The sequence below is a fragment of the Amblyomma mixtum genome, chromosome 3 (genome assembly GCF_055824585.1).
Source record: "Amblyomma mixtum isolate Tamu chromosome 3, ASM5582458v1, whole genome shotgun sequence".
In the NCBI taxonomy this organism is placed as follows: domain Eukaryota; kingdom Metazoa; phylum Arthropoda; class Arachnida; order Ixodida; family Ixodidae; genus Amblyomma; species Amblyomma mixtum.
The window spans coordinates 196,066,001-196,083,582 of record NC_143014.1 but is presented as its reverse complement, the minus strand read 5'-3'; the positions used below and the strand labels follow the sequence as shown (position 1 = coordinate 196,083,582).

General features: G+C 47.0%; 1 protein-coding gene across 4 annotated transcripts in view; it reads right to left on the bottom strand.

Moving 5' to 3' along the window:
• Dora (zinc finger SWIM domain-containing dorado) overlaps positions 1-17,582 on the bottom strand; it is an 83,106-nt gene that overhangs the window by 32,309 nt on the left and 33,215 nt on the right. The window contains exons 10-17 of one of the 4 annotated variants that reach the window (XM_089582392.1): positions 16,830-17,034; positions 13,659-14,026; positions 11,778-11,982; positions 11,389-11,583; positions 8,555-8,704; positions 7,179-7,365; positions 2,393-2,479; positions 2,167-2,291 (exon numbers count right to left, since the gene is read on the bottom strand). In XM_089582392.1, the coding sequence (XP_089438518.1) occupies positions 2,167-2,291; positions 2,393-2,479; positions 7,179-7,365; positions 8,555-8,704; positions 11,389-11,583; positions 11,778-11,982; positions 13,659-14,026; positions 16,830-17,034 (1,522 nt within the window). The remainder of the gene's footprint in view (positions 1-2,166; positions 2,292-2,392; positions 2,480-7,178; positions 7,366-8,554; positions 8,705-11,388; positions 11,584-11,777; positions 11,983-13,658; positions 14,027-16,829; positions 17,035-17,582) is intronic. The other 3 variants (XM_089582395.1, XM_089582394.1, XM_089582396.1) reach the window with 3 other exon arrangements.

Genomic DNA, 17,582 nt, shown 5'->3' with positions numbered 1-17,582 from the left:
GATTGAGCACGCATCCCGAGGGAGCGAAAGGTAGAGATCCGAAGCGCGTTCCGTACGCTGCATCAGCGCATCCCTTTATCTAGCAATCGGCGATAGAGCGCCGACTCCCCTTATCTAACAATCAGCGATAGAGCGCCGACTCCCCTTATCTAACAATCAGCGATAGAGCGCTGACTCCCCTTATCTAACAATCAGCGATAGAGCGCCGACGCTTCGCGATGACCTGATAACGCCATCCGCGGCGGTGCTTAGCGCGACGGCGAGGAGTGATCAGGGCGATTCCTGCCGCGTACAGACAGCGTAATCGTGACTATGCAGATAAAGAAGCGATACCGAAGCAGGCGCGACAGATCGAGCTTTTCGGTAAAGCTGGTGGCGCGGCCGGCGCCAGCCGCGGAAACGGTGTCCGCAAAGCGCGGAATCGGAAACCTTGACGAAATAAACTTGCTTCAATGTTTTTAGGGGCAAGATGAGCAAAAAGCGCGTATCGTTCGTTAGGGGCTGACTGCGATCACAGCGCCTGTAGAATCGCGCGCCGCAACTTGGGGGAGGTCGCAGTGCAAAGGCACTCATCTCGGGTTCCAGCCTCCAGACTATGCCATCTGTTCAGCGGCAATTTCCTTGTTGCAAGCGCAATTACGTCAACGGGAAATGGTTCTTCCACATCAGAAACGAGCCAGAACTCACTTCAGTGATTTCTAGTTACCCTTGGTGCCACAAAAATATGCCAAAAACGTTTTTCTCCGATTTCTCAAAACTGCAATTTTGCACATTCAGAATTTTGGAGGAGCGATATCTCCAGTTCTATATCAGCTATTAGTATAATTCTTTTTGTGCTAGAAAGATAAATGCGCGGGTTGTGCAATAAGGCTAAGTTTAAACCACTGCTTCCTTGGGAAAATTTTGAAAATAAATCTTTTGTCTCAGTCATCAAAAGGAGCTTTTTCTCTGTCATGTTTGACTGGCTGTAACTTTCGTCCAAGTCGTCCTAGAATGCTCTTTTATGCCTTATTGCACTCCTTGGTGACTCTAGATCATTTATAAATAGTAATGTTCTTCACACAGTCTTATGTTAATTAACCAAGTTTCCTCCAAACAAAAGAGATACTTTCCATGATAAATATAAAACTTACTGCTGCAGGGGAAAACCGTTTGCAGTTTTAGAATCAGCACATGAAAATGTACAAACAGTGAAAATTTGGTGCAAATCTGTCCATAAATAAAGAAAATAGTTCTAAGAGGGGTGTCCCCCCTTAAGCATGAACTGTTGTAATACCACGTGGCATGATGTTTCAAAAGAGAAAGCGCTGGAGATGCACAGACGGCACTGCAGCACGGCGTGTTTTGTCAACTGCAGTCCCTCGTTGCGATCGGCGTTCCTCTCAAGCGAGTTTGTACTTCACCATCACGAAACCTTCGAGTGATTCTGCCAAATTTTGAGTAACTCAGCACTAGCTGACAGATAGATGGTGTAGCAAGTTCATTATATCAAAGTCAACTTCCGCAACACCTTCGTTACATGGAGGTCTCAAATACAAGCACTTCAATGAGGGGCAGCGTTGGGGAATTGAGAAACTTCATAATATTGAAAAATTTGCTACATAGTGGTTCATTGCATCCAGGTTTAACTGTACTGTAGTTCTCTGATGCTTCACCCCATAGCCCTTAGGCACTGCGAAGCAGCAACTATGTTTCTCCTCCATGTTCTGTCCCCCCGCTGGGATGGCCAGCTAGTAAGTTAACGCATTTTTTTTTTTCACGCTTCCGCCCTCTGCACCAATGCACAGTAGAGAAGCCGCCACAGTAGGAGACTGCAGCAGCAATCCAGCTCTTCTATGTTGTGTGCTCCCAGGTTCTGCCCACTCGTATGTTTGTGCCTGTGCGTCCGGTTGCTGAATGTATTATAAGACCAGAATTTGGCAAAATTTTGAATGTAGTAGACAGGAAGTCGTGTTATCAGAGAATATATTCGTTGGAAGAAAGATAGCGCAATTCTATAGGACATTTTTACTGTCCGAGATTTTAAGTGTCTGAACCGGGCTCCGTTTTGCAGTACTTCTAATTAAGATTTTAAGTGTCTGAATCAACAAGGTTTTACTGTAGTGGCATATCTCTTCCTCTGTATGTGTACCACTCACACTGTTCCAATACTGGTAAAGAACAAACCTTGGCCAGCTTTTCTTGATCGTCTTTGTAGAACACGAGCAATGTAATGCTGAGATCACCCCTTTGTCTCCTTGTTCCTTCACACAACAATGGATGCTCAGCTTCTGAAACATTTGCCTTCAACCCTGTAAAGAAACCAGAATATAAAAAGGCAAAAACGAAAAATTAGATGAGGATAACATATATCCAATGTACATTTTTCTGTTCACTGCAACAAATAACTTACCTAGGGCAGCTACTGCTGCTTCAAATCCTAAAGTCTCGTCTGATGGTAGCTTAGTGCCTGGGTTGGGCGCACCTTTCGTGTTGTTCTCTGCAAAATGTGAGCAGAATACACATGTTTTACAGGTGATAACACTGAGGACAGTTTAACCAAGCCTGCTTAGTAAATTTTAGTTATAACCTGGATTCATTAAGAGATACTTGCAACAAAGAACTGTGCACAAAAACCATGGATGTACCACAAAACTTGGTGCTCCCAGCACGTGTCGCGTCCATCCAACAGTGGAGATTAAACTTTCTAGATATGTGAGGCAAACTGGGTCAGCTTAGAGAAAAACTGCTGTTCACCAGAGGCTTCTGACACCAGACCCTGGCCAGTCTCCTTCTGTTTCAGCAAATGCAAATAGTGGTGATGCATTTTTGCTTACAATCAGCACGACAGCTCTCAGAAGACTCAGTGCAAAATAAATGCCAGACAACACAAAACAATCAGATAACGCTGATCAAAAAGATACAAGTTTCAAAGAGATGCACAAGCTGGACAGAAAATACTGACAATGCAATGAGTGGGACCATGCACAAGAAGCAGTACAGTCGAACCCGGATATATCGAACCCGCATATTTCGAATTATTGGCTATATCGAACACACAGATTACCCCCTTGAAAATACTATGCAAAAGTATAGGACAGTTGCGTTGTATATCGAATTCCATTTTCGCCGGACATTGGATATATCGAACGCCGCGCCCCTGGAAGGTGCGCTTTCCCCAAAGACATTCCTGTCCGGTCCTCAGCCGCCTCAGCGGAGAACATTTCCGCAGTCAGTAGGCGCAGGGCCCCCCCTTTTTTTTTGTTCCCCGTTTTTGCGCCCCACCGGCGCGAGCTTTCCCGCTCCTCCTCTCCTCCTGTACCGCCGGCGTGTGCTCCGTCAAGGTCATTGGAGATCAGCGAAGAGAGAGCGCCGCATGGAGACGCGCGGCGACCATGCTTCTTGGGGAAAGAGAGAGAGAGAAAACGGTCGCTCGTGGGCACATCGTGGGTCTGGGGAAAAAAGAGAGCTCAGAGAGAGAGAGACAGAGAACAACTTTTATTTAGAAAGCCTGCAGAGTCGGTTAGGCTCCCTCCAAACAGGGAGGACAAGCTTTTACCGCGACGCGGCCACTACGTCAATCTCGTGCGTTGTGCTCCTTGAGGTCTTGTTACATCCCTCGCTACTTCCGCGGGTTCGAGAGGGCCGCCGCCCCCCTCTCCTCGGTTTCGCTCGGTCGCTGCCTCTCGAGAGCTGCCGAGACCTGCTGGACGGCCTTGAGTTGTGTCTTTTGATCACAGCTCCTCGTTGAAGCCTCTAGCTGCGGCGGGATCGTCGTCTTCTCGCTGGCTTCGCGCGGATTTACGCTACAGTCCCAAAGGATGTGAGCCGCGGTGGCTCTCTCCTTCGCGCACAGTCTGCATATGTCGCTCGCGTGCACACTCGGACACACGTGCTTAGCTAGCACCGGGGTGAGCAGGGACCCCGTCTGTAACTGTCTATATAACACTGCCTCCTTCCGGGTAAGCCCCGGGTGAGGTGGCGGCATAGTCTGTCTGTTCAGTCTGTACCATTTCACTGTTTCGTTGAAGGTGGTCATCTTGTCCTTGGCGCTGCGCCGCGACCAGGACTCCGAGTCGGCCGTGCTTTCAGCCGCGCGGTTGGTTAGTCCTTGCGCGGCCGAGTTGGCCGTCTCGTTGTGGTTCACGTTTCCGCGTTCCGACACGTCACTGCCCATGTGGGCCGGAAACCACTTGATCACCACAGGACTGTTGCGTCCGATGTCTTCGGCCTTGCGCAGTATGCGCGCGGCCTCACTACATACCCTACCCTTGGCGTAGTTCTTCACTGCCGTTCTAGAGTCACACAACACTGTAGTACATCCGGGGTCGGAAACGGCCAAGGCGATGGCCACCTCCTCCGCCCGGTGCGCTTCTCGAGTCCGGACGCTCACCGCGGTCTTCGTTGCACCCGTCGATGCCCCGACAACCACCGCCGCGTATGCGTCGGTGCTCCCTTGATACTCTGCCGCGTCCACGTAGGCGGCGCCTTCTTCTCTGGCGTGGAGGTCCACGAGAGCCCTGGCCCTCGCCAACCTCCGCTCCCTGTTGTACTCGGGGTTCACGTTCTTCGGGATCGGGAAGACCCTGAGCTTTCTGTTGATGCTATCTGGTATAGGTACGTCTTTCTGCTGCTTGCCTTCCCTCGGTTCGAGGCCAAGGTCCCGCAGTATCTGTCTTCCGGTTCTCGTTTCGGAGAGACGCTCGAGTTGCGCCGTTCTCTGTGCTTCGGCTATTTCGTCCAGCGTGTTGTGGACTCCCAGCGCCATGAATTTTTCGGTGCTCGTGCCCCCGAGGAGACCGAGTGCCGCCTTATACGCCTTGCGTATGGTGGCGTCTGTCTTGTTCATTTCAAGGCCTGCCTTGCCAAAACAGTTAGCTACTGGGGCCTGCTTCACGTCGCGCGTTGAAACACAGGCACACACACACAAAAAAAACACGCGAGGCGCAGATGGAGCGATAAGAGCGAAGCCTATGCGAGCTCAGAAAAAAAAAAAAAAAAACGAAGCCCAGAGCGCCGATCTTTCTCCCTGCTCTTTCTTTTCCCTCTGTCGTTCCTTCGCAGCCGGGTTGACTGCCGCTCGCATAGGCTTCGCTCTCATCGCTCCATCTGCGCCTCGCGTGTTTTTTTTGTGTGTGTGTGCCTGTGTTTCAACGCGCGACGTGAAGCAGGCCCCAGTAGCCAACTGTTTTGGCAAGGCAGGCCTTGAAGTGGCCGGAGATGAATGTCCGGAAGATTTAGATGACGATGAGTGCTTGGACGACGCGTTTCGCGACTTGTCCAATTTTCTCGGCGCCGTTCCGTCCGAAGTGACTGTTGAGGACTTTAACGCTGACAGCGAAGTTCAAGCGGTAGCTGGCGTTCAAGACGCCGACTCCAGCGACGACGAGGGCAACTGTGTTGTCGAAGAAACGCGTCCGTGCGCAGCCACTGAACTGGCGTCAGCCTGATTCGGCGCTGTTGCGGCGAAATGGAAGGCACTGTGCTCTCGCACCTGGACAGTCTCGAGAAGATCGAGGCCAGTGTTTTGAACTTCGTTTCCCAGGGGAAAAAGCAGCCCAAAATTAGTGATTTTTTTTTTTCCGCGAAATAAAGCGCTTTCACATTGCGCGCCCATACTATGTGATTCGCGGCTGTTCCAAACGGTAAGCCACAATTTGTTATGATCGGGAGTGCAGTTTTAGCCTATATCTGTATATCGAATTTTCGCTATACCGAACTATTTTCCGATCCCCTTCGAATTCGATATATCCGGGTTCGACTGTATTATAAAGCTAAACGAGCCCTTCTGGCAGCACCACCCCCCTGTACACTTTGGCCGAAGGCCATTCCGGGAGGTTTAGGCAACTATGTTGCAGCCCATTTCCCATGCACACAAAACCCCAGGTTCAAGTCACATGCGTGAACTATGCTGCTCCCAACTGTTTTTCCTGCAAGACCAATGGTTTATGCTAAGAGTTGGCCACAATGAACTTGGCCTTGTGACATAATTTCCCGATACCATTTTCCAGTCAGCGCAGCTCAGCAGCTACACATAGTTATCAGCTTTATCACAGTCTGTGCCTAATAGCAATTTTCACAAAATCAATGCCAAACTGTGGCAGAGCTGCAAAGTAGTCTAAGGAGAATACGGGCATGCTAAACCGCAGTTTCCTTATGGTGCATTCCAATGGCAGAATAGGAGCACTCAAAAGCATCCCAAAAATGCTCTCTCAAAAGTAGCTGCGTTCTAGTTGGTGAACAGGAGCAGGAGCAATGTGATCCAATGGCAGAACAGGAGCAGTTTGGCGAGGCCGAGAGCAGTTGAGAGCCGTTGGAGCTGCTCCCGCGCGAAAGGCAGAGTGCGAAGGAAGTCACGTGACGCAGATGTTTCATATCATCCTTTTTTGGTCATGTTTTCGTCATTTTGGCTCGGCTTGTGAGCGAGAGCAATGGCGGCTCAGGATTGAAGTTCGCGTCATAATCGGCGCGAATTTGCAAAAATGCATCTTGACTTCTGCAGATAGGTGTGCTGGCAGACAGGCATTGACACCAGTGCATTATAAAGCAATGTGGGATGCACTGAAAACCAAATCATCAAAAACCCAAGACAGTAGACATAACAGTAGAAAGATCATGACGCTGGGACTGAAAATACGGAAGCAAGCGGCCAGAAACAAAGCGAACTGGTAGAAAGGAGAATGAACACTTTTAGCAGTGTGTGAAGAGATTCGCACTTTTTACTATTTAGTGCACAAAAGAATTTCCTACAAGCTAGAACAAAGAATTTCAATGATACTGCTACAATTTCAGCATTTTTTGACAGCAGAAAAAGGCTTAAGTTTACACAGCCCCTTGATCACTGAAACTTAAAGCCGTTATGGAAGCTGCACTAACTTAGCAAGCATGCTATGTCAACTTTATGTTCGTTCATCTGTAAAGAATTACAGCACCAATGATATAAGTTTACAGAGCAAGAGGTCAGAATACTATCACACATTTCATCACCAAATGTCTTTATCACTGTGTGGTGCTGCTTTCCTGGTGGCTGTTTTTTGAAGGCACCCAAAGTTTTCTTTCTTTATTACAGAACAAAGAGTAACTCTTGAAATAAACGAGAGAGCCCTTAAAGATACCTGCACTAAACAGTGGTTGTTGTCCTGTTTTCCAGGATAGATATAAAATACATACAACAAACAAGACACCAGAATAGCACTTACTAGAAAGCACCAAGGCATCAAAAATGTAGCTTGAGAGCATCAGTGGAAGCAAAGCATCACCACGAGACTGCAGCCTGTGATCACGCAAGGCTTCTGCCTTCTCTCTGATGTCATTCAGCTCTGCATCCCCCAATGGAATTTTCTTCAACAGACTTACAAGATCCTGCTCTTGGTTAGCCAGTTTGACCTGCATTAGAAAGCAAAAATGCTCAGCCATCTCACTTTTAAGCACGGACATGGACAATAATTTCTGTCTTTACCATACTGTGAGCAAAAAAGTAAACCCCCATTCCACAATAAAAGTGGCTATAATGCACGACTGCTATAGAAAACCTGAAAACGAAAAATTTCCTCCTCTTTCAGTTAGTGAACGCCCTGGTTTAACAGTGGCTAGAGGACCACTGTAACTATCATATACTGCTGAATATAAGTCAGCCCCACAACTCGCAACCCTCTCCAGCCAAAAAATTGACTCCAACTATACAATTTGATGCATTATCCTTGCTGCGCTGCCGCACTCTTTGTTAAGTAATTCCATGTGAGATGGCATGGTGCCGTGCACACAACTCAAAGCAATAAACGAACAATGATGCATTTGCAAAGCCAGCGGCCAAAAGCAAATGGAGATAAAAAGCAATAAAACGGCATCCTCATATGTGGCTGGGCTAACAAGTGGCAACCCAACAGCTGACGATGGCAGTATAGGATTCCGGCACTACGCACGCTTTGGAGTTACCGAAAGTTTGGTCTTGCGTTGTCTACAGCTCATCTGGGAAAGCAACTGCAGGCGTGAGCGAGACCGGTAAACAGCACACATTTCATTTTTACTAGTGGAACCAATTTACATACAAATGAACAACCTTTTTTGACACATGAAGCTCCATACATTCTGCTGAGAACAGGCAATGGCATGAGGTGTGTACTACCCGTAGCTCAGGCGGAACTATCTTAGACCTTGCACACAGGTTGGTTGCGCGTATAGGTCGACCCCCCAATTTTGGATAGCCGTTTTTATGAAAGGAAGGTCTACTTACACACAAAAATATACAGTAATCCAATGATGTGCCATTGTTTGAACTCTTATTACAGGTAAAATAGTGATTCCCAGAATGGGAAGCACAGCAAATTAAACATCTCCTCTTCAGGATCAGGCTTCTTAAACACATCAGAGTTCCTTGGTAATTTTTTTTTTCTTCTAATATGAAACGCCCATGTACAATGTGAAGTAAATGCCTGCTAAATAGGCACTAGTGGAGTTATGGTACTCTTCAAGCCTCGTGGTGAATGCAAGTAATTAGTCACGTTAGCTCGCAGCCAGCTGGAAGCACCTGACTACAACAAAAATATGGCTTGACAGCCACCCAAGAAGAACTTGCCTCCAGTGCTTTTGTTGAGGCTGGTGGCCGAGACATTTCCAGTCCAAAGAGCCCAATGCGAAAGGCCAGGTGATGGTGCTCTGGGTTTTCACCCAGCACTTGGCACAGGAAAGCTGCCTTGGCCAATGTTGCCGAAGCCAAGAGGCTCACCTGAGAAAGTAGAGTGGATGAATATTATACTCACGGTTGCTGCAAATACAAAAACTCTCTTATTATACAACCCACATCACATTAACTTAGTCCCACAAAACAGCAAGTTGCCCTCGCATTTATCTCTGCCTACCACCTTTGACAAAGTTTAGGTTTTCTTAGTTTTTTTTGGGGGGGGGGGGTTTAACGTCCCGAAGCAACTCTGGCTATGAGGGACGCCGTAGTGAAGGGCTCCGGAAATTTCGACCACCTGGGGTTCTTTAACGTGCACTGACATCGCACAGCACACGGGCCTCTAGAATTTCGCCTCCATCGAAATTCGGCCGCCTTGGCCGGGATCGAACCCGTGTCTTTAGGGAAGCAGCTGAGTGCCGTAACCATTGAGCCACTGCGGCGGGTCTTTGACAAAGTATAAACTGGAGTAATGTAAAAGGCACATGAAGATGGCGAAAATGAAAGCCTAAGAGCACGGCCAAATCCACATACCAGAGTAAGATTAAAGGGGCAGAAAACTGCCATATCCCTAAAAGGTGCTTTTTACACAACTGTATACAGTCAACTCCCGATAATTCGAAGCCGCTTAGTTGGAATTTTCACTTAATTAGAAGTGAAGTGTTGGTCCCACCAGTTTTGCATGTAATCCTATAGAAAAAATCTCTTGATAATAGTAAGTTAGAAGTCCACACTACTGTTTATTAAAAGTTATTTTTCAGTCAAGAGGTTTAAGGCTACCGTCATTTTCTAATAGACCTTTTCACAAACCTCGGGAAAACTGGTTTTCTGGGCTGTGTGGAGAACATGGGGGAGCTTAATCCTCAACTCTTTCCTGTACCACGAGCACAGCCCAATGCCTAATATGGCGGTGCCCATGGACCTCTTTTTGAAAAGGTCTATAGAATGCGCAATTTTTCAAATGCCACTGCATTTTCATGCTTGTGTCATCGCCATCACAGCCATCCACAGCACCACCATTTCTGAAGCGGCGAGATTATTCTTTACCACAGTTGCCATAGGTGCCTGCAGCACTGCATACCGGAAGCGGTTGAAAGCGGCTTAGGCTTGAAGCGTGCCTCGCCTCCACGTCACGTTCATCGAGTGTCTGTTGCAGTGTCAGCAGCGTGTTGGTTTGATTATTTCGCGGATGATTCCACGCTTCAGATTTCAACTGTAGTCGTGACATGGATAATCATGGCAACTTGTGGCTCTTATCGCACGCTCGACCTGGCAACGAAAGTCGACATATTGAAGGAAGCAGAAAAGGGAGGCCCCACCGAGCAAGAAATTGTGCGGAAATACGGGATCAAGCCAAGCACGCTTTCCAACTTTATCAGGAATAAGTGTTCAATACTAAATGCTTTTCAGCACGACCAGTTCAAGATGTCTCGGAAACAGATTTGCGCCGATGTCTACTCGGAGTTGGAAAAGGTGCTGGTATGGATTAGGGAAGTGCGGAGCAACGAACTTCCTCTCGGCGGTCAAGTCGTTGCTGTGAAAGCCCGATCGCTTGCAGCAATGTTGGGGACAGACGACTGTTTCCTCCGATGGATGGCTGACAAGTCTTAAAGATCGTCATTGACCTGGTTTTTAAGAGTGCGTGCGGAGAAAGGCATCGGTAAACCAGGAAACATGCACGTGGAAGGAAGAAAAGCTACGTGAATACCTAAATGAATACAAGCCAGAAGACATCTTTAATGCAGATGAGGGTGCACTTTTCTATCGGCTGCTACCAGACAAGACCCAGACTTTCAAGGACGATGACTGTGCTGGGGTCAAACGCAGCAAGGAGAGAGCAAACATGACTGGCAAAGAACGATGTCGCCTGCTTGTGATTGGGAAAGCCACCAGGCCAACTCAATGTTGGCTTGGTGAAATTACTGAAATTGAAATTACTATAATTGGAAGTTGGTTTGATTCAAAGCCTTTTCTGGTGGGCAAAGAGCTGTGAAAAGGACTGGAAGCAACCTTCAGTTGGTATGCAATCAACCCAATTTTGTGCTCTACTACACACAGAACATACATAGTATTTACAGTTAGGAACGAGATAACGAGTGTGGTGAATACACACAATTACCTACATAGTGGTCTGGCCCAGAATTAGGTTTTTTTTTTCGTTATAAAAACAGGTCATTTACAAGATATCATTTGCACTCATATATTACAGTAGGCTCATGATCATACAATCATGGCTGATAAAATTCGTAAAATTGCCCAGCCACAGAACATTCTGTACAATGTACAGAAATCTGGGTTACAGAACACATTGCTGTGCCACTATGGATGATATGAATGTGTGAACCGTGACCGTACTCTCAAGCACTACACACTGCCCGCACATCACAGACGCATGGCATGCATTGCGAGCATTAAGCAGTGTACGGCTGCAAATAACTGCCGCCAGCTGTAAACAGATCTGTGTGAATGCATTTAGCGTGATTCTGCATGTGGATTTTGTTTGTTGATATAAATTTCAGATGATGCGAATATTTTTTAGGACCTCGTGAGGTTGTGTAATTGAGATTCTCCGGTACGTGTCCCTGAAGCTTGCCTGGAGTCAATTTTTGTGTGCAACGACAAAAACTTAAACAGGCACTATTTCAACTATTACTGCATAAAACAAAACCACTACCACATGGGCCATCCCGGTACTGCCATGACCTCCCATAATGAATGCTAGAGGCACAAACCTGGTGCCAGGCTGGGTTGAATCGACGACCTCGACGATTGCCTGTTGTCTTCCCAGGTTGGGCTGATGCCACCAATCCTTCTACTTCTAGGCTGGGTGGATGAGCCAACAGCTCATGTGCCAGCCGCACTGCCAGCTTGCTGGCCTCCTGGGTGTGACCGTGGGCATGCAGTGCTTCCGCACGAGCAAAGAGGATCTGTCAGACAGAAAAGTCTTGAATGGTCAAAAGAAACTGAGTCTTGTGCACAGTAAGTTCACTGTACCCAACAGAAAGAAACTGCACATCCATCAGACTTGGTGATTTTAATGAATTAAACAACTGCACACCTTTTCTGGCCTAATGACATGCAAATAGCAAGTTTTCACCACAAGGCAAGAAAAACTGCTTGCCTCAAACGGATCTTCAATCTTTTTGATTTGGACAGGCAAGCAGTCCTCGTCTGGAACCCTGAGGTCCCTGCTTTTGTCCCCACTTGTGGCCTTTCCTTGTGAGCTGAAGTAATAGACATGGTACTCCTCGCCAGCAGTTACTCGATCATCACTTCTCACGTCGATGTTGCAGTTCCTAGTGGAAAAACAAAACTGCTTTGTAGAGCTGTAACAATAAAGGAGAAAATGTTTGGGAGTGACATGTGAGCAATGAGATAAGCTACAACGAGGCACTGCAAAACTAGTCCATGTGGACACTGTGAGAGTGCATCAATATGTGAACACAAAGCAGCACTTGCATTAATTATGCCTTCCCAGAAATGCAGTGGCAACACCATATTCCACCAAGCTCTTATACAGGGTGTCCAGGCTAACTTTAGCCAAGGGTTAAAAAATCATATATTTGAGGTAGGCCAGGGAAACCACTTACATACAGCTATCAGCCGGCTTGCGCATCTAGGCTATTTTTTTGTATTGCTATTAATTAAGTAGTAATTAGGATAATTTTTCTAAATGCATAAATATTGACTTTAGACAGCAGGTGTGAATAGCAAAGAGAGCATCTTCAGAAACCCCCCTTCCATTTATTTGCGATAAAGAAAGCCTCACATGTATCTTTTTTCCGAGCTCCAAAGAAAGCCCGTGAAACAAAAAAATCACGTGACTAGCGCATTCGCGTGCCACGATTGTGCTGCTCTCAATCCTGGTTTGTGTGAACAAAATCAGCTGCTGGCATGGCGCGACTGTCAGGGTAACACGAAAAACGTGGCACGGGGCTGATTTTGAAATGGCAAAAGACTTAAGTTGAAAAGATGTTTGAAAAATCAACATTCATGAACTGGATACCCAGTGCAATCTGTCAATGTTCTGGCCCGATTTTAGACAATGAAGCTTCTGCTGCAGCTAAATTTTTCACGGGTCCCCGGCGAAATTCACCTTTAGTTTGAATTATTGGTGGCACAACCCATTCAAGTTCAAAATGACGAGCTATATGTTTTAGATAGACTCATTGTGCCTATTTTTGACTTCTTTCAAAATTGTGGACACGACACCTCGGCCTTCAAGGTAGGTAGAACCATAATTTTTGTTCTGGAATGTAGCTAAGAGTGCAGAACACAATGTTGGAAGCAGATGTTGGAATTAGGGTTTTAAAATTTAGCAGTTCTGCTCTATATCAGACAATAGGGTACCTACGTTTTGAACAGTGAACTTTGGATTGCTCTAGCATTACTAATATTTGCTACATCAAAAACCACTCCTAACATTGTATTCCCTATGTTTTCTGGTACCTAGCCATATGTTAATACCAATTTCTGTAGTGCAGTTATTTTTCCATTGTTTCTGCAAATTATGAAGCACTAATTTCATTTATCCTCGTAACTAACTGGCCTATTGAAAAACAAATTAGATATTTGAAATCAGTAGAAGAAACTGAATAATACAGGCAAATTTTATCAAATTTGGCCAGAAAATAAGAAAAAAAAACAGTTTTAAGAGCCATGTCCCCCCTTAAGTAATACAGTGCTAAATAATAAATATTGTCGGCATAGAGAGCTTGTTATATCATGGTCAACCGCCACAACATCTTTACATGAAGTTCACAAATACATATGCTTCAATGGAAGCTGCATCGGGGAATTCAGCAACTTTATCATATAGAGGAATTCGTTACATGGAGGTCTTACATCCAGGTTTAACTGTACATCAAATGTACATCAAAGTTCAATATAACTGTGTTTCAATGCACTTCGAGTAGCGCTCTTTATCTAACATGCTTTTCTCTTACATGACCCACACACGTACATACACACCCAAGTCTGCTAGGGGCTTCCACACACTCACCCATCTGGGACTTGGTGGGCACCTTCTCGGGTACCTGACCAGTCCGAGTCGGCATCTTCAGGTGAGGAAGATTTCTCCCCCAGGGCAGCTGCCCCTTCAGGATCACTCACTCCAGAAGGGGTCAGAGTGGTGCTATCTTTTGGTGTGCCTGCACTGCTGCTGCAGGCTGCTGCTGGATCTCGTACTCCAGGCAGCCCCATGCCGGGCGCCACCGCAGGAAGCAGAAAGTCGCCCACCACGTCTTCATTTTCACAGAACCCTTCCGAGCTGAGGGAACTCCTGTTGCTGCCACCACCCCCAACCACCCCAGCCACGTTGCCAGCCAGGAGTGGAAGGTCATGGCCGAGTGACATCAAAGGGGTCAGCTGCTAAAGACAAAAACGGCAAGCCATTGCAATGATACTGATGTCTCGGTTATGGCATCTACAAACTGTAAACAAAAAACCTATCAGGTCAATTACGATAATCAGCAATGCGTTATTACAGTAAAGCTGTTGTATGCGATTTCTGCCAATGAAGGATGAAGTTATTTTACAGCAAAAGCGCTGTACGAGTGTCATTTTGCGAGATTTCTGTTGGCAGTGGCGTCCACACACATTGCAGCCCCGCACCTCTTTCAATATACAATCTGCACCGCCACCACACTGTGACAAGGCCACACACAGCTGCTAGGTCAGCCTGGGGCGCAACACTCAAAACGGCGACTTCACCGGTTTTGTGATGTGCCGTTGTGGTCCCGCGAGCTGCGCTGGTCATGTGATGCATTATGTGAACACTAGACATAGCCACTGCCACCATAGGAGGGCCATTAACAGCTTCACTGTAAAAAAGCGAATTTTCATGCGTATGTTTTCTTGTATTAACAATTTGTCCACAGCATTCTGCAATCGCTCATTTTGTTGCTTACTGATATTAGGCCACCAAATATCAAATTTTTGCGTAAAGCCGTAGCAGCAATATTTCTGGAACGTTGTCCAAATCATCATTTGAGGCACATGCGATGCCTGCTTAACACGCAGTGACGACAGCGCACGTGCAGAGCCACCTCTTGGACGCTGAATGGCCTGGTTGCGTGGTCTCAGAACCAAGACTCACAGAACAAAAACAGGGGTGCTTTTGTAACGTGTGAGGAAAAGAACTACAGTGGAACCTCGATTATACGACGTTCAGGGGACCGCGCGAAACCGTCGTATAATCCGGGTGTCGTATAATCGAAAATCAAAGAATGCGGCCAGTGGCGCTCGGCCTTGCGCCGAAAACTGTTGACCGGCTGCAAGCCCGCGGCAAGTACGCCAATCAGATTAAAAAAGACAAAACCCAGCATTTGTTTGAAACAGATTTGCAAAAAAATCTTAATTACCGTTTAAAAAAAAATCGGTAATTTTTTTTTTTTTGCACCTTTGCCCAACCTCGGCGCATCAACTTTCTTTCAAGGGCTGCCACGTCCGGCAGTAGGTCGCCAACATCGTCGCGCGCGCAAGCAAAGCGCCGGATGTTGTCGACGCTCTGCAACACGTCCGCCACGTCCGCGTAACTAGGAATGGGAGCGCAAACCTCTGCATCGTTGTCCACTTGGGAAGTTTTATCGTGGGGCACAAGCATCCATTACTTCCATTACAAAAAGCGCCGTGGACGCCGCTGTCCTCGCTTGGGCGAGCGCGGCCTCGCCCGCTTATCTGTTTTTTCATCAGCGTCGGCTCCTGCCGACGCATCTGTTGCTGGGACCCGCGTCTTATCTTTTCTCTTTATCTTTCCTCTGATCTTTTAACTCTCCTCGGCAGCGGTGGTGGCTTGGCTCACGCCAGTAGGCGGGCCCGTGCGCTTTCCTTTTCATCCTTCTCTCAGTCCAACAACACGCAGGCCGCGCCTCCTTGGGACTCCGACTGCACAGGCTCGACGAAAAAGAGAGCAAGTGCACTTGGCGGCCTCGGCAACGCTCTCTTCCGCGCAAAAACGGGGGGGGGTGCTTAGATTCGCATGCAAAGTTTTTTTTTTTTTTTTTCAGAAATTTTTTTCCGAAAATATGGGGGGGTGCTTAGAATCGCGAAAATACGGTACATCCCGGCCTGCGTTTGCTGACGACCTTTTTTTGACGGACGGTACGAGCCAGCCGTCGTACGAAGCGGGGTCCTTCTAAAATTTGCGTCGTATAACCGAGGTTTTTAATGCATTGTCTCTATGAGAGTTTTGCCGGGACCGCACAAATTCGTCGTAAAATGCGGGTCGTCGCATGACCGGGGGACGGATAATCGAGGTTCCACTGTATAATTTTTGAACACCTAGAGCAGCGGGTGTGTTTATTACACGAATGTGTCAGTTAGAAATTTCCAATTATAGTACGGTTTCGTGCGGTCCCTGAAAGTCTTATTGAGGTTCTGCTGTACATAATTAGGTCCTGTGTGTGTCAAAGTAATACTGTATTTATCTGCGTAATTTTCACACTTTTCCCCCTTGAATTAAAGCTACAAAAAGGGACACACAAATTACACAAAGATTGCATGACAGTACGTGCACAGCTGAAAGTAATAACGTGCAACAATGCAATCGCAAACCCAGCAGTAGAGGCAATGGAGATAGAAGGCGATAAAATGGTGCCCTTGCGTTCGGCTCGGCTGACTAGCGGCAAGCCGAGCCGCCGTTCAGCTTGCCGCAAACTGTCTGGTAGTTTCGGATTCCGGCGTGCGCCAGGAAGGATGCACTGCAGTGCTGCCGTCATTGCTTTTCGTTATATGCTTCCTACCTCCTTCTTGGTCTCTAGATGGTGCTGACTAGTTTCTGCTTGTATGTTATTGTGTCTCGAGAGCGGGGAATCAAGGCGATCAAGGCACAATAGTTTCAGTACCCTAGCCTCACTCTCTTGCCCAAAAAAAGCCGGTCTGTGCTCGTCCCTGGCATGCATCAAGTATGACTTTGCTACAACTTGAACATGACATCTGCCTCGGAGCATAGCGGCATCCCCACGCCACTTACACCTTTCGCAGCTGCAGCGACCTTCCCAAGCCTGTCTTACGCACACCTGCATGCGTGCTGGTGGTCTACCGCAGCAGGGAGTGTAAAATGCACGAGTGAAAGTTTTTTTGTTTTTTTTTTTTTGTATAAACCTGGGTAATAATTAGGATGCTCAAAGTATACATATAAATTCGGCATAATGAGTGAAAGCAGTTGCCGTGCCTGGTGGTGGCCAGTGGCACAAAGAACGTGGATGGGACGGCGGTCTGAATGATGCGAGGGGCCAGATGCTGAAGATCCGACGTCAACAGCACGGCCTCTGCGGCACAAGCTTGACAAGTGCTCACTGCCACCCAGAGCTTCTGGAGTGGGGTCACTTCGTGGGCTGTGCTCCAGGAGACGGGTGTGCATGTATGGTGAGTACCATCTGCAAAAGGGAACACGGCAGTTTTTTCTTCTATCAAAAATTGCAGCTTGGCAGGAGATGTATACAGTACTAGCTACTAAAAAGAAAGACTTGCTCTTCAAGTAAACAATATTTTGCTCCTTTAGTCATTCTCAGGAAGCAAAAGAATGCATTCTATCTGCAGGCACCATAATGCAAAAACCAAGGCCTTGGCTGTTTCTCACAATGCCATTACTCCAGTGCCACTTCAGTGCATTTCATGCCTTTTCAAGCTGCACCTGCCGTAGCTACAATTACTTCTAAAAAAATGTTCGATACAAGAAAGCACAATTTGGTGGCTACCACACTGTCGTTAAAGAAACACTGAGGACAACTGCATCCAACTTTTGCTATTAAAAATTTATTCTATGGCTTTTTCTGTCTATGCTGATTTTTGCCCAGCGGCAAAAGATGCATTCATTGCTGGAAAAATTACTCTTGATGTCTATGTCAGAAAGGACCTTGTGGGCTTCGTTTGAAGCAAATGACGTGTAGCCTAGCCCCTGCGATCCGTGCCAGAAAAACAAGGT